Raw genomic sequence first — 24081 nt, 5'->3', positions numbered from 1 at the left:
ACGCCTTCTAAACTCTGTTTGGAGAGTTTTGTAACAATTCAAGGCCACCTTTTGACAGATGAACCACATCCTGACACATCAGTCGCCGCCAAGCAGCACACTTCTGTGAGCTGCGCGGCTCCCCTTTGCGGAGGTTTTATCCTTCATAGTCAAGCGTACCTCCTGCCTACTTTTCTTGTGACATCCCTACATTTCCCACACTTTCTACCAGCGGCACGAAGAGGGCGAAGGCATAGAAGTATGTGTGATTAGCTAGCTGAGTACCTATAGTCGTTTCTTTTCCAGCAGGCTCCCACCCTCACAGAGAAGGACTGTGATGCCGCGCGTCTATGAGACCGCCTGCTTTGAGAAGCTCAGTGTATCAAGCTGGGTATCAAATATAAAACAGTTTGGTGCAAAGACTTCTTGCTGACGAGCAGTTTGTAGGGTGGCACTGCGTACGTAAAAATTTAGCTCATTTGCGCAGTGTAGTTTTAAACCTTTTAGGTTTAAAGTCAACAAAAGCATCAGGAGAACAGCAGGTTTTTAACAGGGTAGAACCGTTTACTTTTAGGTTGTTGAGATGGTTTACATGTTGAAGAGAGGAAACCGGTGAATTTTTATTGAGGCACCACTGTATGCTTAGATTTTTAGCTGAAAAAAACAACGCTGAATAACTTAAATGCTCTTGCTCACCTTTAACCCTCACTGTTCACTGAAACCCTTAACATGGTTGGACATTCAGCCGCCAAAGAGAACCCCCTCAAGAAAGTCAAGTAATTCTCTGAAATGATGCGGGATCATAAGTTAATTGGCGGCTCAGGAAGCCCATCTGTATTGTTCCCACTGCAGGGAATTTTGCTCTGCTGCTCTGATTGGCACGGTGGCTTGCTTCCGTGTGAAGGTTTGAGCTTGGGTTTAAATACCCATAAGATTGGATTATGCTCCATAATCAGAGTACAGAGTGAGGTTTACACAAATTCTCTTTCCCCCCAGTTAACCTGTTTATCAGGGTAGCATTCTCATTCTTACAGAGGCAGGAATAAATGTGGGCCTCCTGAGATGTTAATTTATAGTTCATTTTAATTTCTACTGCTGCTAAAATGCGATGTTGATTATTGCAGGAGTGAAATGTGGTCCATGCCATATGTTTATTTTAACTTTGATACCTAGACTGAAGCTGTAACATAGAATAAACAACCAGTTGTATCACGCGCTAACTAAGCAGAATATTCTACCTTATTATTCTGCCCGTCCCTTTATAGAGCGCCGCAGGCTGATGCTGGCTTGTTAATTAGTCAGGCTGTCTGCTCTGATGAGTCAACAGTAGGCTGCTCAACAGATATCTCACTCAAACTTACTCAACTCTAGGTTTGAAGCAGAATTACATAGAAAAATGATGGGTAGTTCCCCTTTAGCTTCCACGTGATGTCTGATTTCATTTGTTTCAGCCGGCCGGCCGTACGCAGCAACATGTCGGGGAAGGGGTTCTTTGTATTACTCTATTCTCCATACAGCCAGAAAGCTGGAGTCACGCTGACGTCTTCTCTGCCATTTCACTTACAGGACTGAGCTGTAGAAAGAGCCTGACTGAAACTTGTTGTGAATTGGAAACCATAACCTTATTAAACCGGTCCATGCTTGGTGTGGAGCAGTCTGATTACTACTTATGTAACCTCAACCAGAAGCGGTGTGACCCACCACTTTGCTAACGCTCACTTTACTTTGGATGGGCCGATCACCAGTGCCATGGCGTTACAGCGGTCCAGGTTCAGATCCTTGAAACTGTTCCTGCCGTTTAAAGAGTTTTCTGGTTGCTACCCCACTTGTTGCTGCAAACTGCTGGTTCAGCTGGCATGAAGGGGGCTAACACAAGAAAGACCTGCTTGTTGAATATATTTCCACTGATGAAAAACACAATAGACATGGTGCTGAAGCTAAAAGAGTGCCACCGATTGCTGTTATAAAGCTGTATCTGATTTTATGCCGTTATAATTGTGGATATTCTTTAAATAAAAGAAAAACAAATTACATCGCCTTATCCAGTTCAGTTTCAAATTAGGTGTAAATACCATTAAGCTGTTGTTGTCTGCACTAAAGTGTAATCATACCGTAAGAATGTAATTCATGTTTTTATTTGTTTGCCTGTGCCTCAATTACATTAATGTCTTCTGCAGCTGGAAGATCTTAAAGGTCATATGACTGATTTCAACAGGCTCTCACTGTGTTTTCATCAGATATGATGGATTTGTGGCAATTCTAAAAGTTGATTTCTGTTTTTCTTTGGGCTTTAGAAAAGAAACACCCCTCCGATATCTCAGAATAACATTAGAATATTTGTGCCTGCCCTTATCAGGAAAAACTCGACCCGACCAAGGAGTTGGGTCTAACTCATTACATCCATGTGGAAACAGAGTGACTTTTCTCTGTGGCGGAGCTGGGAGAGTTAAATAGAGCATATTTACATATTGGTGTATATGACAGCCTGTAGTTTGTTTTTTTCAGTGTAAAATAATCACTTGGGATAAAACCTCCAAAATGGAACATAATTTTATGATTACTATGAATAAATGATTTCTAGCATTTCATTTTGACTTCTGTAAATGCACCATTAAACGGCTTGTGATTCCACCATCTGTCTGACCTCTCTTTTATTTTATTTACGTTTTGCATTTCAGACTGACGTTCCCGACAAGCTGCGTTTCACCACCTTCTATTTCTACTTCGGCCTCATTCTCTTAGAGCTCATCCTCTGCTGCTTCAACGAGAAACCTCCTCTCTTCTCCAGTGTTGTCACCGACCCCGTGAGTCCCACATATTGCAGCACTACCAAGCATGTTTACTGCTTCTATATACATGCTGACATGTCTTTGGCTCTGTGAGCAGCTCAAAGTCCCTCACAAGTACTTTTAGGTGCCTCTTATCCTCATTTAACTTCCCTGACTTGCTTTGGATTTCTCCTCAGAATCCGTGCCCTGAAACTACAGCGGGCTTTTTATCCACCGTTACCTTCTGGTGGTTCACAAGGTAGGCTGATGCTTCTCTCTGCCGTCTTCTGAATGTCTACACATAATGTCTCTAACACTGGAATCTGTCATCTCCGTTTAGTTTTAAGGAATTCTAACTATTTCTAAGTTGGAAAATAAAAGTTTGCTTCAGGCTTGCATCAAAAAAGTTCAGTGTTATTTATTCGTTTTTCTCCTTCAAGCTGAATCTTCTGCTGAGCCAAGCTGTGTTGACATATTTACTTCTCAGATGGAGTGTTTACTAAAGCAGACGCACCAGAAAGAGAAACACACTTTACCATTACAGTATAATATAATGCTGTGTGAACGCTTGCACCCTTCTCTTGACTGATTTGTGTTTTTTTTGTCGGTTTCCATGTTTCTATGAGGCAATGAAGAACAACTGCGACAGTGGAGAGGTTTTACAGACTTATATTAGCCAGTACATTGATTTTAGAATGATAATAAAGTCAGTCTGACTTGCTGGAGATCAACTTCTGGACCAAATTCTGACTGATTGTGACCCGATCTTGTAGCTTGGAGTTGATAAGGTTGTGCCGATTTCTCCCACTGCTTTTTAAGAACTGACCACTGCTTCTTAACGGGGAGTTTTCTAGCATTGGGTCCAAAATTTCAATGTTTCCTATGTTTTTTTTACTGCTTTTGCCTTGGGATATTTTGCTGTGTCATGCTGGAAAATACACAGGTTATCACCCCCAAGCCTTTGGAAAAGTTAGAAGCTGATCTTGGAGGACTTCACGGTCCCACTTCTTTAGCTCTAGTTAAAACCACAAGAACACCCACTCCTTTGTATGAGAAGAACTGCCACACATAGATGGTGTCAGGATGTTTCACTGTTGGAGTTGGAGGATTCACCAGAGAATATATGTTGGAACCAGTCTTTTGCTGTCCATCTTTACACAGCCTGCAGAATTTCAGTTCATCCTTGGTGTTTTTCTTGGACAGAAGTGGCTTCTTGGCTGCACTTTGTGTCTCAAGGCCATTGCTTAAAAGTCTGCTCCTCACTTGTATGAATGTAATTAAACTCACTTCATACCAATATGAAATAAGCTCCCCTCTTTTGGCAATTCCGTCGCCCCTCATCATCAGTGATCATCCCGGGGCTCGCTGGGCAGTCTTGGACGTCTTCTCTGCAACTTAACCTCCTATCTTGAAGTTCTTGATGATTCAGAGAACTGTTCATTCAGCTGCAATAGTTTCAGCAGCAGTTGTCTTCCATGCAGGATCATTTTGATACAAATAGTTACATGCTTTTCTATGGAGGAAGCCTAGAAACAACTTCTTGAAGAAAAAAAAATTTTTTTCTCAGTTCGCTGATTGGACTGGTAGTGATTTTAGTGGCAACCTTGTAGCTTCACCTGTGCAGATGATCTGCCTATACGGACATAAGGTTAGCAAATCAGTTTGTCTGTGAAAATGAGTTGTTTTAAAGTCTAACCTCATAAAACTTTTTACATTCAATTAATATGGATCTTTTTGAATGAAAATCTAAACACTATGAAAAATGCCCAATAGAACAGAATTCTCATATTTGACAAAACACAAAATGTATATCTGCAAACCTTACCTGTAATGAATCCACACAGAGGATTGCGACTGCTGCTCAGACATAGTCAGAGGCAAGTCTCTGCACGGTTACAATGACTGAGTGTGAGGAGGTCAGTATTCTAGGAAAAGATTTCGCTTCGCAGTTTCAATGTGTTAACTGCGTTGGTATTTCTCTGTATTAAAGAACAGTACATAATGCTTTTAGTATAGGAGTTTATATGTCCGTGCCCAAACTAAGGGTTTGTCTTGGCCGGAAGAAGAACTTTGAGTTTACAGAGAAATCCAGTGTAGCGGTGCTCATTTAATAATGACGAAGACTGAGAAATTTAAAAAAAATGCTCTTGTGTTAACAGTTGTTACTCAAATGACTTTGAAGTTGGCCTGAGCCAGAATTAAATTCTCTCGGTATAATAATTTGGAGATGAAATCCCTACATAAGAATTTCAAACAAAAATGTAAAACAAAATGTTTGTAGCTGCCTTGTAGCTGTAGACCAAAAAGAGTAAAAGGTGGCGCTCTTAGTTTCCACACCATATCTGTCTGTGTTTTCATGATTGGACATACTTCCAAAAACCACATTTGTCTTTTTGTAAGCCATACGATAGTATTGTCGCCCTCTATTAGCCACCTGATTGGCAGTGTGCAGCACTTTCTCTTCGCTTCACTGTAAGCTCATAGAGTAGTATAAAACCTTGAAGAGCTTTTAAAACCGCAACTTTTCCAGACCTTAGTGAATCTAGATACCAGTAAGCAGCCCACGCCTACCCTGAAGTTAACGTCTTGGTTCTAGAGTCAATTACGGGTTAAAGAATTGTATGGGAAAAATGAAGCTACAAAAGTGCAGTGTGGGGAAAACACTTGTTATATGGAATTAAATCATCTACTGAATTCATCTGTTGTTTCTCTCCCCCAGTTTAGCCATCAAAGGTTACAAAGTACCCCTTGAAGCCAAAGACCTGTGGTCTCTGAACCAGCGCGACAGCTCCGGGAACATGGTGCCTAAACTCCTAAAGGAGTGGGATAAGGAGCAAGCCAAGGCCAAGAGGTACGACTCTTAAAGCTATAGAGGCAGCGACCGGTGATGAACTGTTGATGTCTAAAACATGGAGTGCTTTCATGCAGTCTGTGGTACTCATTAAAAAGCCCATTTGCCAAAAATGAAAGACCAGCTCAATCTGAGTGTTACAAACAGCGGCGTTGGTGAATTCAATCTTTTTAATGCAAAAAAATCTGTTGTATCTGTCACTTTGTACTGTCTATTACAGTTTTCTACTCTGTATTTTCTTCTTAAAACAGTTTTTCTACATTTAAATACACAGGTTCACAAAAGGGGTCATTCTCCTTAAACTTTGTAGTTTGTCAGGTTCCAACCTCAAAGTGTAAATATGTTTTGTTAGTGTTTTGCAATAGACCAACACAAAGTCGAAGGAACAGTGTATGTGGTTTTTATTTCTTTTTTTTTTTTTTTACACACACACGGCACATCTGAAAAATGTTCCGTGTGTTTGTTGTCACTTGTCTGTAATTTAATCTCAGTATAGATCCAGGTGTTCTATGAAGGCCTCAGAGGCTTAGTAGAGAATATCAGGTAAAAAAAAAAACATTGTGGTGATCAAGAGGCATAGCAGCCAAGTCAGGGAGTTAGAGAGATGTTTAAAGCAAGGTTTAGGTTAGACTCCACAAATCTGGCCTTAATGGATGCCACAAGCCATGTAGGGGACACGGGGAAGAAGGTGTAAGGAGGTAAGATGAGACCAATATTGGACTTTTTGTGGCATAACTAACAACAATGGGTTCATTCTGTGGGGATGATTTTTTTTTTTTTTTTTCAGTGGGTAAAGGACACCTGGTCGGAGCTGCCTCAGGGATTGTGGCTAAGTGGGTGGTTGTCTTGCAATTTGAAAGTTGTGGGTTTAATACCTGCTTCCTACTGTCAAATTTTGATGTGCCCCTGGGCAAGGCCTTCCAATCTGTGTGTGAATGTGGTCACAACATTAAGCGCTTTGAGTGGTCGGAATCGCCAGAAAAGCTCCATGTAAATTCAGTCCATTGATTTATTTATGGAAAGATGGATCAAAACAGTCACTGGGGAAAAAAAAAAAAAATGTTGGAAGCTGCAAAAGACCTGAGGCTGTGGAGGAGGTTCCCCTTCCAGCAGGACATCCAGCTGTGTTACTGAATTGATTTTTTTTTTTTAGTTTTTATTTCAGACATTCTCCATCCAATCTGACTGACCCTAAGCTAATTTGCAAAGAAGAATGGGGCAGAATTGCTTTAAAAACATGCATGTCACTCTTTTTAGATGTGTGCAAAAACTCTTGAGTATAATGTTACTCTAACTTCATTATTATACACTACTTGGTGTAGTTGTATCACATTAATTGCCAAAAGATACATTACAGTTTGTAGTAATAAAATCAGAACATTGCTGCGGTTTGAGACGCGTTGCTTTTTGCTTGCTTCTTTGTAAAACTACAGAAAGGAGAGGAGGTTGTCTCAGGGGACGTGGTTCTTTGTGTTTCTTGCTCTTTGATGTTACCTTCCTTTTGCACGAGTGAAACTTTGAGCATGCTAAATGTAACCCACACAGCGGTATGGTTTCCTCTGATATGTCAATCTGCTTCCAGCATGCTGATTTATGTGATCTGAAGAGCAAAGAGAAAGGGAAAAGTAAAAAAAAAAACGTGTTAAAATCATTCCTGCTGATCCGTAGATTTATGTTCATCCTTGAAAAAAGGTTAATTCTAAAGTCATTACACAATAACAGGTTTTCAGCTATAATGCGTACTAATTGGTTTGGCTTCAGTAGTTTGCCTTGGGGCAGAACTCTACTACCACTTAAATGCACTCTGAAAAAACCCTGCATAGCAACTTTGCTGAACTCTGAACTCCCCAACAGGCTGTTTCCTGTTTCACTATCGCACAGCTTTCCTGTCTGTTTCATTATGGACTGAGATTAACTTGTGAAATAATATGGCAAAGCGACTTTGGTCTTTTCACTTGAGCTTGACAAACCTACAGTAAACCTTAGTCCCATGAAGCTTGTGTTATGATAGATTTGTTGTATTTAGATGAATACGTCTGTGCCTGAAAACCTGAATCATTTCCTGTATTATAGTGGAGGGCCTCAGGCCCTGTTGAGGGTTTTCACAGTCTTTATTAGTTCAACAAATTCAGTTCATAAGACAGGACATTTATTCATGTTTTTCTCCAGCTGTGTGTTGCGGCTTATTCTGAAGTTGTGAGAACCAATAAAAACGTTTCACATGGTAGAAAACGGAGCTAAAGTAATAAGCGATTTATTCATATAGTTAAAGCTGCTCTTTTTCACTTCATTTCTGTTACTACCAAAATCCACAAAGCGCGTTCAGATCTATTATTAATAGACTACAAATGCCAACTAGTGTTTCTTAAACATTTTAGATTGCTTTTTGTGGGGCTCTACACCTTTTTAACACATAACATTTTAGATCAGCTCATGACTGATAATTATCTTTTCAAGAAAGGTTTCTTATATTCTTCCTATTAATAACAGTGTAATGAGGCACCAATGTGAACATTTGGGCCAATATTGATTGCTATTATGGCCCATTACCAATCTTTATCAATATGATATGTTTGCCATAAGAAAAATGACCTATTCTCTGTTTTGATTAAACATCCTCAATTCTGTCCTGCGTCACGATCACTGTCGCATGTCTAAACAGATACCACACGGCCAGTCCCCTGTGGCCAATCACATGCAAACACTGACTAGAATCTGGGATCATACCATTATGTAAACAAAGTAATGGAGGAAGATGGAAAACATGAAGTGTAGGGATATGGTTCAGGGTTAGATAGCAAAGGCAAGAGGGATTTTTGAGGGATGATTGAGGGGAAAAAATTAAAGAAATTAGTCATAACCACAATATAATATCAGCCATAATAAAACCGTTATTTTTGCCTTTATTTATTTGATCTGTTTGCTGCGGTTGTCCATTTATAGGGTTGATTAAAAGTTGAATCCATAGTAAAGTTTGTGTTTCTTTTAACATTTCCCTTTTTTGTACAAATGTTTTTTATGATATTACTAAATCAAACATGTCTTACCAAACGCTCAACCCATCCGTAGTTGCAAATTTGGCTGAAATTGCCATAGTAGCCGGGCCTAAAGAGCCCGATATTAGTAAACACACAGGCTGCATCCCAAAAGGTCTAATTGGTAAGGACTTTTTATCCAACGCAGAAGCAAGTCAGCAGTCAGCATGATAAATGTCTGAATACTGCAATCAGTAAGAAGGGAGCAAGCAGTATGCTTCCTATCATAGTTCCTTTAGCATAAAACCCTTGAGATGTTCCTTGATGTGTAAAGTGCTGTCCCCTGGTGTCAAAGAGGGACACTGCAGGAAGGCTTAGCGCCATCACAACTCTTTCTCTCAATGTTTACTCTAATGTGTGAGTGTATGGAGACGTTGACGTGCTGATTTTCTTGTCTAACAAAATTATTTTAAATTGGATTTAATAGAATAACTTAATTACAATGATGTAGATGTGGAGACCTCCATTGGCCTGCTTTTGAAATCAACCACATCTCAGAAAGGAAATGTGTTATGGGTCCTGGAGATGACCATGTTTTGACAGGAAAAATGTATAAACTCCACAACAAAAGCAAAGGACTTTGTAAAAATGCTGAATAAAGCTGGGGTTATAAACAATTAAATAAGTCTTGTGGGGTAAATACGGTAGCCATCCGGCAAGGAAGAAACCTGGTCTCAAAAAGCAGAGTAAGTCAGATAAAATTTTCCTAGTGCACCGAGGGGCAAAAGGTGCACATTTTTTGGCAGATATCTTGTGCTCTGAAGAAACTAGAAGTATGTGTTTGGCTACAGTCTGTTACATTTAGAAAAAAGGGGGAAACTTGCAAGCATGAGAACGCCATTCCACCTGTGAAGTACAATTGTCTAGTGGTGTTGCAGCAGGAGGGACTGGTGCACTGCACAAAACGGATGGCAGCACGAAAAAAGAAAATAATGTGAAAATATTGAAGCAACATCTCAAGACATCCACCAGGAAGTTGAAGCTTGGATGCAAATAGGTCTTCCAAGTGGGAAATGACCCTAAGCATGCCGCTAAATTAGGAAAATGTTCTGAAGGTTCCCCAATTCTGTCTGGAGGAACGGACCAAGAAACTAACTATAATAGTATAAAACTAAATAAACAGCAAACTATTGTGAGAAGCTTGTTGAAGGAGACCCAAAAAAGAGAAATGCATGAAAGCATCGGACCTTGAAATAAGTTGAAGAAAATTCTCGGAAAAGTATAGTCTTCTTTAATATCAGACAATGTGGAAACAGCATATGTAAATATCTGGTTTCAATTGTAAGTGTTAATGTGAAAGATTCAATTTCAATTGGAATTTTTTGATTTTGGTTCTCCATATTTGTGAAGTTTAACATGTGCAGTCAGGGTCCAAACCTGATTAGCATTTTCTGAAAAGAAAAAAATATATATAAATTTTTTCTGTTATTTGTATGTTCAAGTAATCATAACTTTCCTTTATGAATCTTTTAAACAAAACCTGTTGCTGACTGGCGACAAGCTTCCAAACTCTGAAAACCAAACAAGCCATGGTTGTTTTCTTTCCTTTTGTTTTGTTTTTCTACTACATGCAGCACAGGGTCTTTTCGGGCAGAGGAAAGTGTTTTGAGCTGTAGTAGTTAAAAGAAAATAATTTTAGTAAATGTCAATGTGATTATGATTTTCCCCCGTGAGGATAAATACTTTCCATTCATAATTATTTTGATCATTACAAATACCATTAAAACAATGGGGGTCTGGACCTTCTGTGCTTCCTGCATGACTTCTTACCTTTTGTGAGACTATTTTGTAGTAAGAGTCAATTATTAATTATAGTTTTTTTTTCCTTTTACTAAGAATTAGTAATAATATATCTTTTCAAGGGGGGTTATAGAAAGAAAATATAATTAAACCTGGTGGATAGACAAAGCATGGGGAGCTTTATTTATGTTTTTATAATTGTTAAAATTATTCATTATAGAGCAGACTTAAAATCTGTCCTCCTTCTCGCCCGTGGTAACCACGTTGTAAATTGTGTGCGTCACGATGACTGTATCAACAGGTGAAGTCTATTTGGACATTTCCATTTACTTGTTGAACTTCTATCCCTACAGCAGCGAACAGAGTCTGACCAGCCAGGCAGTGTATGCTAAGCCCCAATCATCGACCACCAACCACGTCTCAGGAGGAACTGGGGCAAATGAAAGCAGCCCAGAGGAAGCGGAGGTGCTGCTGTCCAGTCACCAAGCAGCTCCCCATCAGCCATCCTTCCTGCGTGCCCTCATCAGATCCTTCGGCCCCTACTTTCTGATCGGCTCAGTCTTCAAGCTCATGCAGGATGCCATCACCTTCGTCAACCCTCAGCTGCTTAGGTAAAAGGAAAAAAGATTTGCGTCTCCTTCAGCACGTTGTCTATGCTGCCATGCATTAGCAAACAAAGTCGTCTGTTGTTCTGTTTTGCAAACAGCTGCTTCCAGCTAATTTTTTTTGCATGTTGCGTTTGCATCTATCCAAAGCAGGGTCGCTTTCTTTCAAGTAAAATGTGTACTAGCTTTGTCCGGAATGTAAATAGTTTTCCCGTTTTACGCTTTTAAATGGCCCTGGGTGGAAATTTGGTGAAGGCAAATGTTCTGTGAAAGCCTTATCTCCAAGTTTCAGTCAGATAAGATACTCGAGCTGGTCGACCACAAATTTTTTTGCGCATTGTCATATGACTCAAGATTGTTAACTAAGTCTGATTATATCTGTTGTGTGACAGGAAGTTTAAAACCGCCAGAAGCCTTAATTTGAATTGCAAAGTGTTATGTGCCTCGGTCTGACTGTCCTTGCATACCATGAAAACGTCTTTTGTGATGGAAAGATGATAAACTCTTAAGTTTATCATTATGTGTGCAGATGTATTTACTGAAGTATGTCAGGCAAATTCAAGATGACAGTTTATCCTAGTTTTCACCCCATGTGTTTGTGGTCTCGGAGGCAACTGTCGGGGCTGTCAATGGTCTTTTGTTTAAGCTTATCTGTGTTTAAGTTTCCCCTGCTGATACAAGAAAAACAGCATAGGCTGGCCCTACTGGCTTGACTGTGGCCTCAACAAGTACAGTACTACCTCCAGTCGTTGAATGGCTGTTTCTCTAGTTTTGCTTGTAGCTGAAGGTTAGAAACCTCCCTGAACAATGAGACGTGTGGTGTAAAAGAATGGCCGGTATTTAGGAGCTAAACCTCAAAACCTGACCAGGCTTGCGAGAAAAACAAAACAAAAAACGCACTGTTTAAGCTAAATAAACAAATAATACATAACTTGCTTTAAAATTGAATATCAGTAAAACCCTACTCAAACCATCCAAAAGGCCAGAAATCTGCTCATTCTACACATACGGCCAAAACTATATACATTATAAAAGTACATAACCATCTCACTGCCTGACATTAAATGAGGCTAAATTTCTGCTGTTTTAGGTCTGCAAGGATTACCAAGATTCTTTCCCCTTAATAACAGAATAGAGTTTATGTTAATAATTTATGTTTAACTTCAACCATATTTAGATGTTTAAATATAGTACCTCACAAAAGTGAGTGCAGCCCTCACATTTCTGTTAATATTTCATTATATATTTTCATGAGACAACACTGAAAATATGAAGCTTTGAGACGAAACAAAAGTGAGTATAGCCATTAGTGAAAAATATCCAAATTGTGCCCGTTTAGCCATTTTCCCTCTGTGTCATGTGACTCGTTTGTGTTACAAAGTCTCAGGTGTGAATGGGGAGCAGCTGTGTGAAATCTGTTGTTCTGGTCACTCAACATGGCCCAACAAGGTGCTCAACGTGCCACCTCATGACAAAGAACTCTCTGAGGAGCTTAAAAAAATAGTTAATCTACATAAAGATGACCGAGGCACCCTGAAAATGGGCTGCAGCATGATGGTAAAGACCATCCAGCAGTTTAACAGGACAGTTTCCAGGCCACACAGTGCATCAAACTGGTTTCAAAGACTGTGGTCGCGGAAGGAAGCCTCTTCTAAAGATGAGGCACAAGAAAACCCACAAACAGTTTGCTGTAGATCAGCCAACAAAAGACATCGATTGCTGGAACCATGTCCTGTGGTCTGATGAGACCAAGATAAACACATTTGGTTTAGATGGTGCCAAGCGTCCAGGTCCAAGAGACGTAAGGCAGTGCTGGAAAATAATGGTGGCCACACGAAATATTGACACTTTGGGCAAAATTACTAATTTTTCATGCCAGCTGCTTAGACATTAATGTCTGTGTGCTGAGTTATTTCAAGGGGATAGTGAATTTATACCGTTATACCTTTTAAACTGTTTTATACTGTTTGCCTTTTAAACTGGATAACTTGGGTCAAATGTTTTATCTATCCCTCCACAGACTCACAATAACTTGTCTTCCATTGACATTGAAACTGACAGCTGCACTTTCAGGACTTGTGTCACTGTGTAATGACACTCTTACCAGTGTCAGCCAGCATCTTGACACAGACCATTTCTTTTGTCACAGGCTTAATATCCACATTTCACACCAAACCACATTTATCTATCGAACACAGGACCAGTCTCCTACCTGAAACGTTGCCCCTTTCTGAACCAGACTTGTACTGGTCACCTATTATCTTCCTCATATCTTAGTGTTTTTCTGTTATGTCACAAAAGCAGGCAGTGTGTTTGAGACGTTTCTTTCAAATAGATCCAGTGCACCGCAATAAAACCCCAATGTTAAGAATGACCCTGATAAGAAGCTTACAAAGCTGTGAATTCATCATCTATGCTTTCCCAAAATGTTTACTCCTAGTAATTTTAGTATCTATTTAAGCTAGATAACAACAATGTTTTCACTCTGAAGTGCCTGGAGTAAAATAATGTTTTTTGCAGGCTTTGCAGCTTTGTTTTTAGGCTCGTATGCATAGCCTTCAGATTCATTGCAAAAGTATAAAGGATTAAACAGTTTCTGCTTAATAATGATTTGTGACCAGGCGCAGAAGGCTAGGGCAGGGCAGCTGATCTCAGTCTTACATTGTTAACAAGGGACAATTTATTGTATCGGAACAATTTCCTGCAGCATCAAGAACTTGCGAGGTTCAGTTACTGATCGCTACCAAATGTATTTCTTTCCTTTGTGCTTTTCCAGAATGTTGATCTCCTTCACAAAAGAGAAGGACACTCCTGATTGGTGGGGTTACCTGCTGGCCTTCCTCATGTTCTTCACAGCCATACTGCAAACCCTCATCCTCCACCGGCACTTCCAGTACTGTTTCGTCACTGGCATGAACGTCCGGACAGCCCTCATAGGAGCCATCTACAGGAAGGTAAACATCCAGCAGTGACGATATCATTTTCTCATAGCAGCAGTTTTCATCACAACTGTTGGTTTGCATGAAACAATGTCTATTTTTAATGCAGTGTTCTTTTTCCTGGCCATTTTTCTTTTCTTTTCAGGCCCTGGTGATAACAAATGCTGCGAAGCGTTCATCTACAGTGGGAGAAATAGTGAATCTGATGTCTGTTGATGCGCAAAGGTTCATGGATCTCACGACCTTCCTCAACATGCTGTGGTCTGCTCCTCTGCAAATTATCCTTGCACTTTATTTCCTCTGGCAGGTACGTAACACAAAGATGATGGCAGATTTCACTGTTACGAGGAAGGCCCAAGTGCTTGCTTGTACATTTAGGAAGCTATAGGAAGTTAAAAATCAACGCAATATAAAATGTAACATTTATTTATTCAATACTTTCCAGAACCTTGGTCCATCTGTGCTCGCTGGAGTGGCTGTCATGGTCATGCTCATCCCCTTTAATGCTTTCATCGCCATGAAGACACGAGGCTATCAGGTATAGACACTGAATTACTTTTTGTGCCAATTACTCAGTAATTTCATATGGTGTACCGTGAGTCCCAACTAGATTACAGAATAGAAAACAAGAGTTCTAGATTTAGGTTCCTGACCTTTGTTGGAATAGGTGGGATTGATTAGACCTAGGTGCCCCTGCTGAACAGACTTAAACTTTCTGAATTAGGGATGCAGCAATTAGATATTTTAAGCTGGTTTCTGACCTCCAGTTTTTGTGAGCATTTTTTATGATGGATCAGGAAAGGATCAACAGAGCACCTTTGCTGTGCTCTGTTTAACCTTCCTGTTATCTGCTGAAAGCTTTGCTCTCTTGTGGCCTAAATTAACTTAAGACATGCCTGGACATGTCGTCAAAAATACTGTTTCTCTTTGAAAGCTTTATACATCTCTGTCACTCCTATACGTTTGAATATTAACACCTCACAGAAATGGGAAGTTGCAAATTTTGGATTTTTCACAGTCAGTAACAGCGTCTACATCAAAGAATGCGGTTGTCAGTGTGACCTGGTAGCACTTTGTATGGTGTGTTCACTGATCAGAAATAAAATATGATTTTTGAGTCTCCAACTTGCTGATCACCAGTGGATTTTTATGAATTTTTGTTATTGCATTTTGAATCCAAATCATATGTGGAATACTTCCTGTGGATCCCTCTGGAAGGTACATTAAATGTACAGACTGCCTGCTTGCTTTTATTTACGTCAACTGTAGCTGGTGCGAAGGGGTTGCTCCAGGTCTGTAAATCAACAATTAAAACAACCTTTTTGTCATCCTCAGGTGGAACAGATGCAGCACAAGGACGCTCGTATCAAACTGATGAGTGAGATTCTTAATGGCATCAAAGTCCTGAAGCTGTATGCCTGGGAGAACTCCTTCAAAGATAAGGTCCTGGCCATTCGGCAGAAGGAACTCACTGTCCTCCGAAAGACGGCCTACCTGGGCGCGCTCTCCACGATGGCCTGGACCAGTGCCCCATTCCTTGTAAGTTTTTAGCATTTTTCTATTTACTACTGTGACATCTGTGACATCTCCAAGAATAATTTTCATATTGTTTGCAGAATTTGATCTGTAAGAAATAGTACAATTATAGGAAATTTGTTTGACTTTGAAAAGTATTATGTCTGTTAGTTGCTGTTTGCAACTTTGATGTGCAAGATTATCACCTTGAATACAGTAGCTAATTCTATTTTGAGGCCTCCTCACTCTTTTTTTTTTTTTTTAGCTGGATTGCTAACACTTATCTTTTCTTTGTTTTGATTTTCTTTTTGAAGTTTCTTTGAAGAAAAGTTGCTTCTTCTTGACACTTAAATGTATTAGAAGAATTGAATAGCTGATTGATTCATTCACCTTTACTTACCTGAGAGTAGAGTTTCTGTAATTTCCTGGATTCAAATCCTGGACAAACCCCAACAATGTCACAGAAACCACAAATATAGTTTCCATGTATATATTTCAGATTAAACTGGTTTAGATTATAAAAACAAAACATTTTTTAATTATGATTTTAAATGGGAAAATATATTTCCCATTTTATTTTCTTTGCAGTCAACCTTAGCATAGGTATGGCAGCTGATGCTATACTATAAAATCAGGCATAAGGGTAGCTAATAGATATTAAATAAAAGTGTCCAAGAATGGAGTCCTGAGGAGCCCCACATGCCATCTTTGACTGTTGGCAAAAACCCGAGCCCTGAAGGCTTGTTTTTCAAGGACAAGTTAAAAAAAAAAGTGCTTGCGTGAAGTTTATTGGTGCACTAACATAGGCTTACTGTTTTACCAATGTGTCTGCAGGTTGCCTTGACAACATTTGCTGTGTATGTCACCGTGGATGAGAACAACGTGCTGGACGCAGAGAGGGCCTTTGTGTCTCTCTCCCTTTTCAACATCCTGCGATTTCCTCTGAACATGCTTCCTCAAGTGATCAGCAGCCTCGTTCAGGTGTCATTTCTCCCTCCGTTCTTGTCTCACCGTCCCGCCTATGTTGCTCTGCAGCTTTAGTTGAATGTTTATTCTGTGTATTCTGCTCCCCAGGCCAGTGTTTCACTGAAGCGAATCCAAAATTTCCTTAGTCACGATGAGTTGGACCCGACCTCGGTGGACAGAAAGAATACCAGCTCAGGTTAAATAAAGCTCTGTCTCTACTTGCATGTTTTAAAGGGTGTTGTCGGAGTTTCTTTTGAGTTCTTTATAAATGAAATCCAATTTAGTCACCTAGCCTTTCACCTACTGACTCTAACCCTAGGGCGCAGTAAGACGACTAATGTTGTTTCTCATCTGTCATCGGTTCAAAAGCTGTTAAAGTGTTCTCTCTTGCTGTTGCCCTACAGCGTTTGCTGTCTCAGTAGTCAATGGGAAATTCACGTGGGCCAAAGAAGATCAACCTGTTCTCCACAAGTATGCCATGTTTAGCTGATAAAATATCTGCTTTCACATGTCTTGCGTTTTTATTCTGCCTTCTCTGACATGCTTGCTGTGTGTTGCCAGCATTAATGTGATGGTGCCCCCGGGCTCCCTGGTGGCCATCGTGGGCCACGTTGGCTGTGGGAAGTCCTCCCTGATCTCTGCACTGCTGGGTGATATGGAGAAACTGGAAGGCGAAGTTTCTGTTCGGGTATGACTTCATGAAGATTTTTTTTTTTAAACTACAGGTGACCCTACTTGGGGGCCGACAGGCCTTTTCTCAAGCGTTGCTAACAAGTGGCTGCACATTTCACTTGCTGTTAGAAAGCTTAAGATTTTATAATTTGGTGGAAAGAAGACATTTAGGATTAATGTGACCACAAGAATTCAGCAATTTAAATATTTTCAAAGAAATAAATGTTTCATAATTTCACACATTCCTACAGCTGCTGCATAATCTTGGAAACCAGTTGTAGTGTAAAATTTCAAATGTAAAACTTTTGTCCATATTTGATTAGTTTATGTTCCAATATTTTGGTTTTCCATCACTGGAGGGTGTGGCTCATCCACAAAACCAGACGGGTCAAGACTGCTACAAACAATTAGGTTTCATCAGGGCTCACCTTCCCAGCATCCTGGACTTGTACAGGCCTAGGGTTAGGAAAAGGGCAGCTAACTTCTCTGGAGACCTTACACATCCTACACACATCCAGTTTAGACTTTTACCTTCAGGTCAACACTGCAGGAGACTGTTCACAAAGACAGTCGCCTTACAGACAATTTCCACAGGCTCTTAATCTGATGAACACTAGTCAAGAGTGCCCAGATGTAATTACACTAATTCCCTGTGGTTTCTCTTTTATTAAAACACATTATATATACAGTATATATTTCTAAAAACTGTGTATTATTATCACCTGTCTATATTTAAAATGTATTTTGACAACAAAGTGAAATTCCTTGTTTCTGTGCACAAAGTTGCTGAATAAAGCTGACTTTGATTCTTTTAACTGGGATTTCCAGATATTTGCCTTTTTAGATGTATGCGTCCATTGAGCCCAACCTTATCTCATTCCCAAATTGTCCATATCCCCAAACAAACGATGAGTAAATGCAAAAATCAGTTTTCCAATAATCATTTTCTTTGTTTAGGGAAAAGAACTACTTACTCATAAAGCCTAATAGTGAAACCTAATTACTAGTTGGGCCACCTTTTGTAGGAGCAGCTACCATCAAGCATGCGTGATAACTGCAATAATGTCTCTGTGGAGGAGCTTTGCCCCATTTTTTTTTTTTTTTTGCAGGATTCTTTTAATTTAGCTACATCTGATTATCTTTGTGAATGAGGGCCTTCGTTTTGTTTAAAATGGGCCTTTGTGTTCTTTTTGGACAGCAGTGGGCTTTTTTTCCCTTGGAAGTTTCCCATGGAGACCATTTTTTGTCCAGTCTCTTTCTTATTGCTGAATCATGAACCTTGGCCTTCACTTTAGATGCTGTTTCCAGGCTGATAGATGTCAATGGTTGTGGTTACTGACTAATTCATGGTTTAATTTCACATTAAAGGGTTGGTCTGTGTGGCTTTTTTTTTGCTTAATAAATAAAATCTTCAGCTGAAAAGCACTTTTTGTATTTACCCAGGTTCTTTGCCTGATCCTGACATTTTTTAATGACCTGAAACACTTAAGTGTGACAAAAAAGCAAAAACTGAAGAAACCTGAAAGAAATCTGTACGTTCTAAGCTCATGTGCAATGATTTTTAAAAGGTCAACATTTTTACGCAGCTCCCAAGTGATTAAAAATAGATTAAAGAAATAAAAAGAGAGTTCAGATTTGGTGTTAAGACTTCTCCATGAGGCCGGTACCCCGGGTTGTCATTTTGAAGGTGTTGAGCTTTAGGTTTTTTAGTGTCAAGCATCAACGCGTCGCAGAGCATAAATGGTGGAAGAATCACAAATTATTGATGTCTTCTCACCAAGCTGGAGTCTCTAATGCCCAGAATGTAAACATTGTATAAATTGTGGAGATAAAAAGGGAGAACTAACAGTTATCTGAATGTATCCCCAGGGATCAGTGGCCTATGTTCCCCAGCAGGCCTGGATACAGAATGCCACCCTGCGGGACAATATTCTGTTCGGGAACACCTTCAACGAGTGTAAATACCACCGTGTTCTGGAAGCCTGTGCCTTAACACAAGATCTGAAAGTTCTGCCTGGAGGAGACATGACAGAGATTGGAGAGAAGGTAAAAAAACAAAAAAAACAGTAAAAGCACTTAGATAATATCAATGTTTTTAAAACTAGGATTTAGATTCCTTGAACTTTTCTGCTTCTTGTCATTTTACAACAACACGTGTATTTTGGCAGAGGCTTATGCGTTAACTAACTCGCAGCAGTGTGTGATTTTTAAAGTAAAAAGGATGCAAATATTAAAAGAATTCAGATAACCCCCCCCCCCCTTACAAAGTGTTTTTCAAAGCTTCCTAAGAGAAGTCTGATCGAAATTCTCTCCTCTCAAGGCTCTTTTTATTTATCGAGTTTTGTATTTCTTCTTTCATCATTTTTGTTATTATTTGTAGAACCCCGACAACAAAGTGTCCTTGGTTGCCATAGTGATAAAATATGGCAATTTCTTCCTGCAGGGCATCAACCTCTCCGGTGGTCAGAGACAGAGGGTGAGCTTGGCTCGAGCTCTGTACAGCGGCGCGGACGTCTACCTTCTGGACGACCCGCTGTCTGCGGTGGACGCCCACGTGTCCAAACACATCTTCGACAACCTTATAGGTCCAGAGGGTATTTTGAAGGGCAAGGTGAGCAAACTCTCTTACTGACCCAAAACCCCACGCCACAAAGCTGCTAGAATGACAGCGGTGTCTCAGCCTTAATTCGGCTGAGGAAATGGAATCTCATCATTTTCCCTGTGAGAAAGTCATATAAATTTTTATAGGTGAATGACTCATTCTGTGTCGTAAACTTATTGCCTGTGCTCTGATCAGAGCCTGTTTTTTGTGAGAGGTGTGTCTCTGTGGGTGGGTTTTCTTTACTGGTGTTGATTAATTTCCTTTGTTTGATCCAAGACTCGCGTCCTGGTGACACACGGCATCAGCTACCTGCCTCAGGTGGACAACATAGTGGTGATGGTGGATGGCAGGGTGTCGGAGATGGGCTCCTATCAGGAGCTGCTCAAACAGAACGGAGCCTTCGCAGAGTTTCTCAGGAACTACGCTATGGATGACATCATAGAGGAGGACGAAGCCACTGGTTGAGCAACACTTCTTTCTCTTCCAGTTGATCCCTTCTGACATTAATGATTGATCGTGATGGTGTCATACAGTCTCTTTGTGTTTGTCTCAGAGGATTTAATGGAAGACGAGTTATTCCCCGACGACGTGCTTAGCAACCACCACACAGACATGGTGGATAATGAACCCACTGTCAACGAAGCAAAGAAAACTTTCATGAGGTGCGAGAACACAAAAGTAGAAAATCGTGTTAGATATCCTCTTTTTTTTTTTTTTTTTGTCCACTGACATGAATTTATTGGCCCCTGTCCTTTTCCAGGCAGATCAGCATCATGTCTGGAGACAGTGAGAACCTCAGGTGTCGCTCAGTCAGGAGACACGGCTGCAGCCAGAGGAAGCATCCAGAGGCTCAGGAGAAGAAGTCCCCAGAGATGGAAAAGCTCATCCAGGCAGAGACGGCAGAAACAGGCCGGGTCGGTGGAGAAATTTCTGCTTCTCTCTGTTCTGTTTTTCTTTCAGCTTTCGTCTGTAATCAGTTTTTAAGTGAAAACCAAGTTTCCCTTTTTAAGTCACTTGTCTTTATATTTGGGAAAAAAAGATGTTAATTAATCTTTAAACATTTTTGTGCTCAAGTGTTTATTTTTTTATTGTTTGTGCCTGTTGATTAAATGATGAACAGCAGCAACTGCAGCTGTGAACCCCTTGGATTAGAGATTTCTCAATACAATCCCAAGTACCAGATCCATGATCCTGATGAGTATTTTTAAATTATCAGGATTCGAGTCGCTACCCTCACCCCACCAAGCTGTGCAAAGCAATTTGGTTGGCCTATTTCTTGAGATCTCTGCCTACATAATGCACCGCTTGTAATTTTTTATAGGCTATCAAGTTTCTAAAAAGTAGTTTTTCACGCTTTTAGGAAAATCCCTTCCTGTCTCTTTAAATCAAGTATGCTGTTCTGTGACCCAGACAGCTGTTGACATTGGGGCAAAGCTGAGCCGAGAGCAGCTGAAACACTAGTCATCAAATATTATGACAGTCAAAAAATAGGGATACATTTACAAGGGACAAGAATGTTTTCTATAAGATTTGTCCACAAACTATTAACAACCATATAAAAATATGTTACGAGCTGAATTATTTGAATCCTTTTAGTCACTGTTGCAGATACAGGAGCTTAACTGACCTTTTTTATGTTGCCCTCAAACATTTAGGCATCGATTATTTTTGACAAAGCTCCCTACTATATACCATCCTTGGTATCACTGTTACTGGTGCATAAAAAACGTAATTAAAATAAAGCCTGACTGAGCTCCAGGCTTATAATACAGTGGGGGAAACCCTGAGCTTTCGACGTCATAAAACATCTACACTGCTGACATTTGACTGGACCTTTGCTCTTCCACAGGTAAAAACCAAAGTGTTTCTGGAGTACGCGAAGGCCGTAGGACTTGTGCTGTCAGTGATCATTTGCCTGCTGTACGGCTGCCAGAGTGCCGCCGCCATCGGAGCGAACATCTGGCTCAGCCGGTGGACCGACGACGCGTCGACAAATAGTACCAAAGAAAATGTTCAAATGAGGGTGGGGGTGTACGCGGCTCTGGGCATTGCACAAGGTAAGAAACCAGACACCGGCTACCCCACTGAACTCTTATTAAAGCATCTTAAATAGTTGGAAATGCCTACTAGAAAAAAAAACAAAAACATTTTTGTCCTCATTATTTGTCATGAGCCTCTTGGAGTTCATGTTACAGTATTCCACTTCCACCCTCACAGCTTCTTGGTGCTGGAAATATCATCTGAAACGCTTTGATTTGCAGGTAGTTTTTTTTTGTGCAGAAAGGTTTCATCATGCTCACAGAAAGGCTTAACATTCCATGTTTGCCACTTTTTTTTGCAAGGAGGAGGCTGTGGATTTGAAACAATGTTCACTGTTATTCCTCACTTCATCATACTGCCTGTGTCCACCTTAGGTCTTCTTTTCACAAAACCCTTTTATTTCTTCTCCCTCTCCTTTGGTTTAACCCCCTCCCCAGGTATCCTGGTCATGCTCTCTTCCTTCACTCTAGCCATGGGGAACATCGGCGCAGCCAAGAAGCTGCACTTTAACCTGCTCATCAACAAACTTCACACCCCCCAGTCTTTCTTTGACACCACACCCATAGGACGGATCATCAACCGCTTCTCCAAAGACATCTACGTGATAGATGAGGCGCTGCCGTCCACCGTGCTCATGTTCCTCGGCACCTTCTTCCTTTCCCTCTCCACCATGATCGTTATCATTAGCAGCACACCCTACTTTGCCCTTGTCATTGCTCCCCTGGCTTTCATTTACGTCTTTGTCCAGGTACTCTCGGGCTGGGAAATTCTCCGTTTCCTGTGTGCCATAAAGCTCTCTTTCTTCCTCTTTGCAAATATGTGACTCTTCCTCTTCCTGGAGTGGCATGCAGCCTGCATGTTTGGTTCAGTGCATCCTCTAACCTTCCGGTTACGGCTTTTGTTTTCCTTAGCATGCGATGCTGATGATGATGGCCCCCTGCTGCTGCTGGTTTTCCTCCTCTTTGCTACTGATTTTACTTTGCTCTCTCCTGCAGTCAGTACCCTTCTTGTCCGGCCTGCAGCGTGCTGCCGCACCCTTTACACACACATCACACGCGCCTTTCACAATCCCTAGAAGCAAAAGAAAAAAAAAAGACATTAAGTGGTAGAACTCTTCTTAAATAGCTCATTACTGCCCTCTAGTAGTGGATCAGTGATGAAACAACAATTTAATGTCTGTTTAGAGTAGGCCAGTATTGCTAATATCGAGGTGTGCCGGTTTGTTGTCACGATTGCTTCAGTGATATGCTTGCTATCTGTATGCTGTTGTGCAATGTTTAGGTTATCACCATGGAAACCTAGAGCACCCTAGTTCTCAGATGGCATCCGAACATCTGGTTGGGTTGATTAAGGGGATATACGAGTTGCTCTTGATTTCAGACCATCGTGAATCGTTCTTTTGAAGGATTTTGTAAACGTTTAGGTTTTTAGATAAGCCCAGACATATTTGAAAGATAGTTTTTTTTGTTCTAAACAATTAATTAATAATCTTCCTGCATAGGCTTCTTCTTCTTACTTCTTTTAATGAATGAAAGGCAGATTAAACATAAACGCACAATAAGTCCTACACTGCTTTGACGTTTACAGTGGATTGCAAAGGTTTTTGTATTTCTTTAACTTCTTAACATTTTGTGCCGTTAAAAGCACAAACTTCATTGTGTTGAATTGGAGTTTTATATAGTTTCATGAAATAGTGCTGCTTTTATAAATGTACTACTCACTTAGATAAAAAAAACCCAACATATTTATGTTTTTGACTGGCCAAGTCAAAATCCAGATGATAATCTTTGTCAAGACTTGAAAATTCTTTCTGAGCTTGGGCTACAGTTTTCAGATGTTTATTTGTAAAAAAAAAAAAAATAATAATAATAATAATAATTTATACAAAGTTTAAGGAGTATAAATACTTTTGCAAGGCACTGTATTTCATTACAGACACTGTGAACTCTAGATATTCAGTATTATTATTTAGACACATTTCAAATTTGCTGCTACAGTACAAGCAGAGAGCTTTTAAAGAAGCAGTGTGTATTTTTTGAAAGCGGGATGCTCTGGAGAGTTTGTAACCAGTCAGTATGTTACCTGCAGTAGATGGCTTGCTGAATGAGCTTCAGTTTGCATAAATACAGATAACTTTCTTTCTTGGAGGCTGCAGAACTACTTATGAGCAAACCTCACATTCTCCACGGCTCATTTGACGCAAAACCCAGGAATGCATTATCATTTTCTCCAGGGATACATGAAGTGTAATTTTAATGATTTTTACACTGTTACTTTGTCTTTTAGTTGTTACTTTAGCCTGATGTGTTCATGCTTGCATTATATATTCTTCATAGAACAATGTCGCAGATGTCAAACCAACAGGGTCT

General features: G+C 40.2%; 1 protein-coding gene across 5 annotated transcripts in view; it reads left to right on the top strand.

The window, feature by feature from the left end:
* Positions 1-24081, top strand: part of abcc3 (ATP-binding cassette, sub-family C (CFTR/MRP), member 3) — a 64810-nt gene that overhangs the window by 29062 nt on the left and 11667 nt on the right. For 4 of the 5 annotated variants that reach the window (XM_036142545.1, XM_036142549.1, XM_036142547.1 and 1 more), the window contains exons 5-22: positions 2658-2783; positions 2945-3006; positions 5467-5598; positions 10727-10984; positions 13755-13932; positions 14063-14224; positions 14363-14455; positions 15253-15456; positions 16267-16413; positions 16507-16594; positions 16803-16869; positions 16960-17086; positions 18940-19116; positions 19514-19681; positions 19949-20132; positions 20226-20334; positions 20433-20586; positions 21522-21729. In XM_036142545.1, coding sequence (XP_035998438.1) covers positions 2658-2783; positions 2945-3006; positions 5467-5598; positions 10727-10984; positions 13755-13932; positions 14063-14224; positions 14363-14455; positions 15253-15456; positions 16267-16413; positions 16507-16594; positions 16803-16869; positions 16960-17086; positions 18940-19116; positions 19514-19681; positions 19949-20132; positions 20226-20334; positions 20433-20586; positions 21522-21729 — 2644 coding nt within the window. Of the gene's footprint in view, positions 1-2657; positions 2784-2944; positions 3007-5466; positions 5599-10726; positions 10985-13754; positions 13933-14062; positions 14225-14362; positions 14456-15252; positions 15457-16266; positions 16414-16506; positions 16595-16802; positions 16870-16959; positions 17087-18939; positions 19117-19513; positions 19682-19948; positions 20133-20225; positions 20335-20432; positions 20587-21521; positions 21730-22149; positions 22461-24081 lie in introns of all 5 variants that reach the window. The other variant, XM_036142546.1, reaches the window with a different exon arrangement.

Source organism: Fundulus heteroclitus, chromosome 10 (genome assembly GCF_011125445.2).
Source record: "Fundulus heteroclitus isolate FHET01 chromosome 10, MU-UCD_Fhet_4.1, whole genome shotgun sequence".
Classification (NCBI taxonomy): domain Eukaryota; kingdom Metazoa; phylum Chordata; class Actinopteri; order Cyprinodontiformes; family Fundulidae; genus Fundulus; species Fundulus heteroclitus.
Note: the sequence above shows the minus strand (reverse complement) of the source record. Positions and strands in the feature narration are given on the sequence as shown.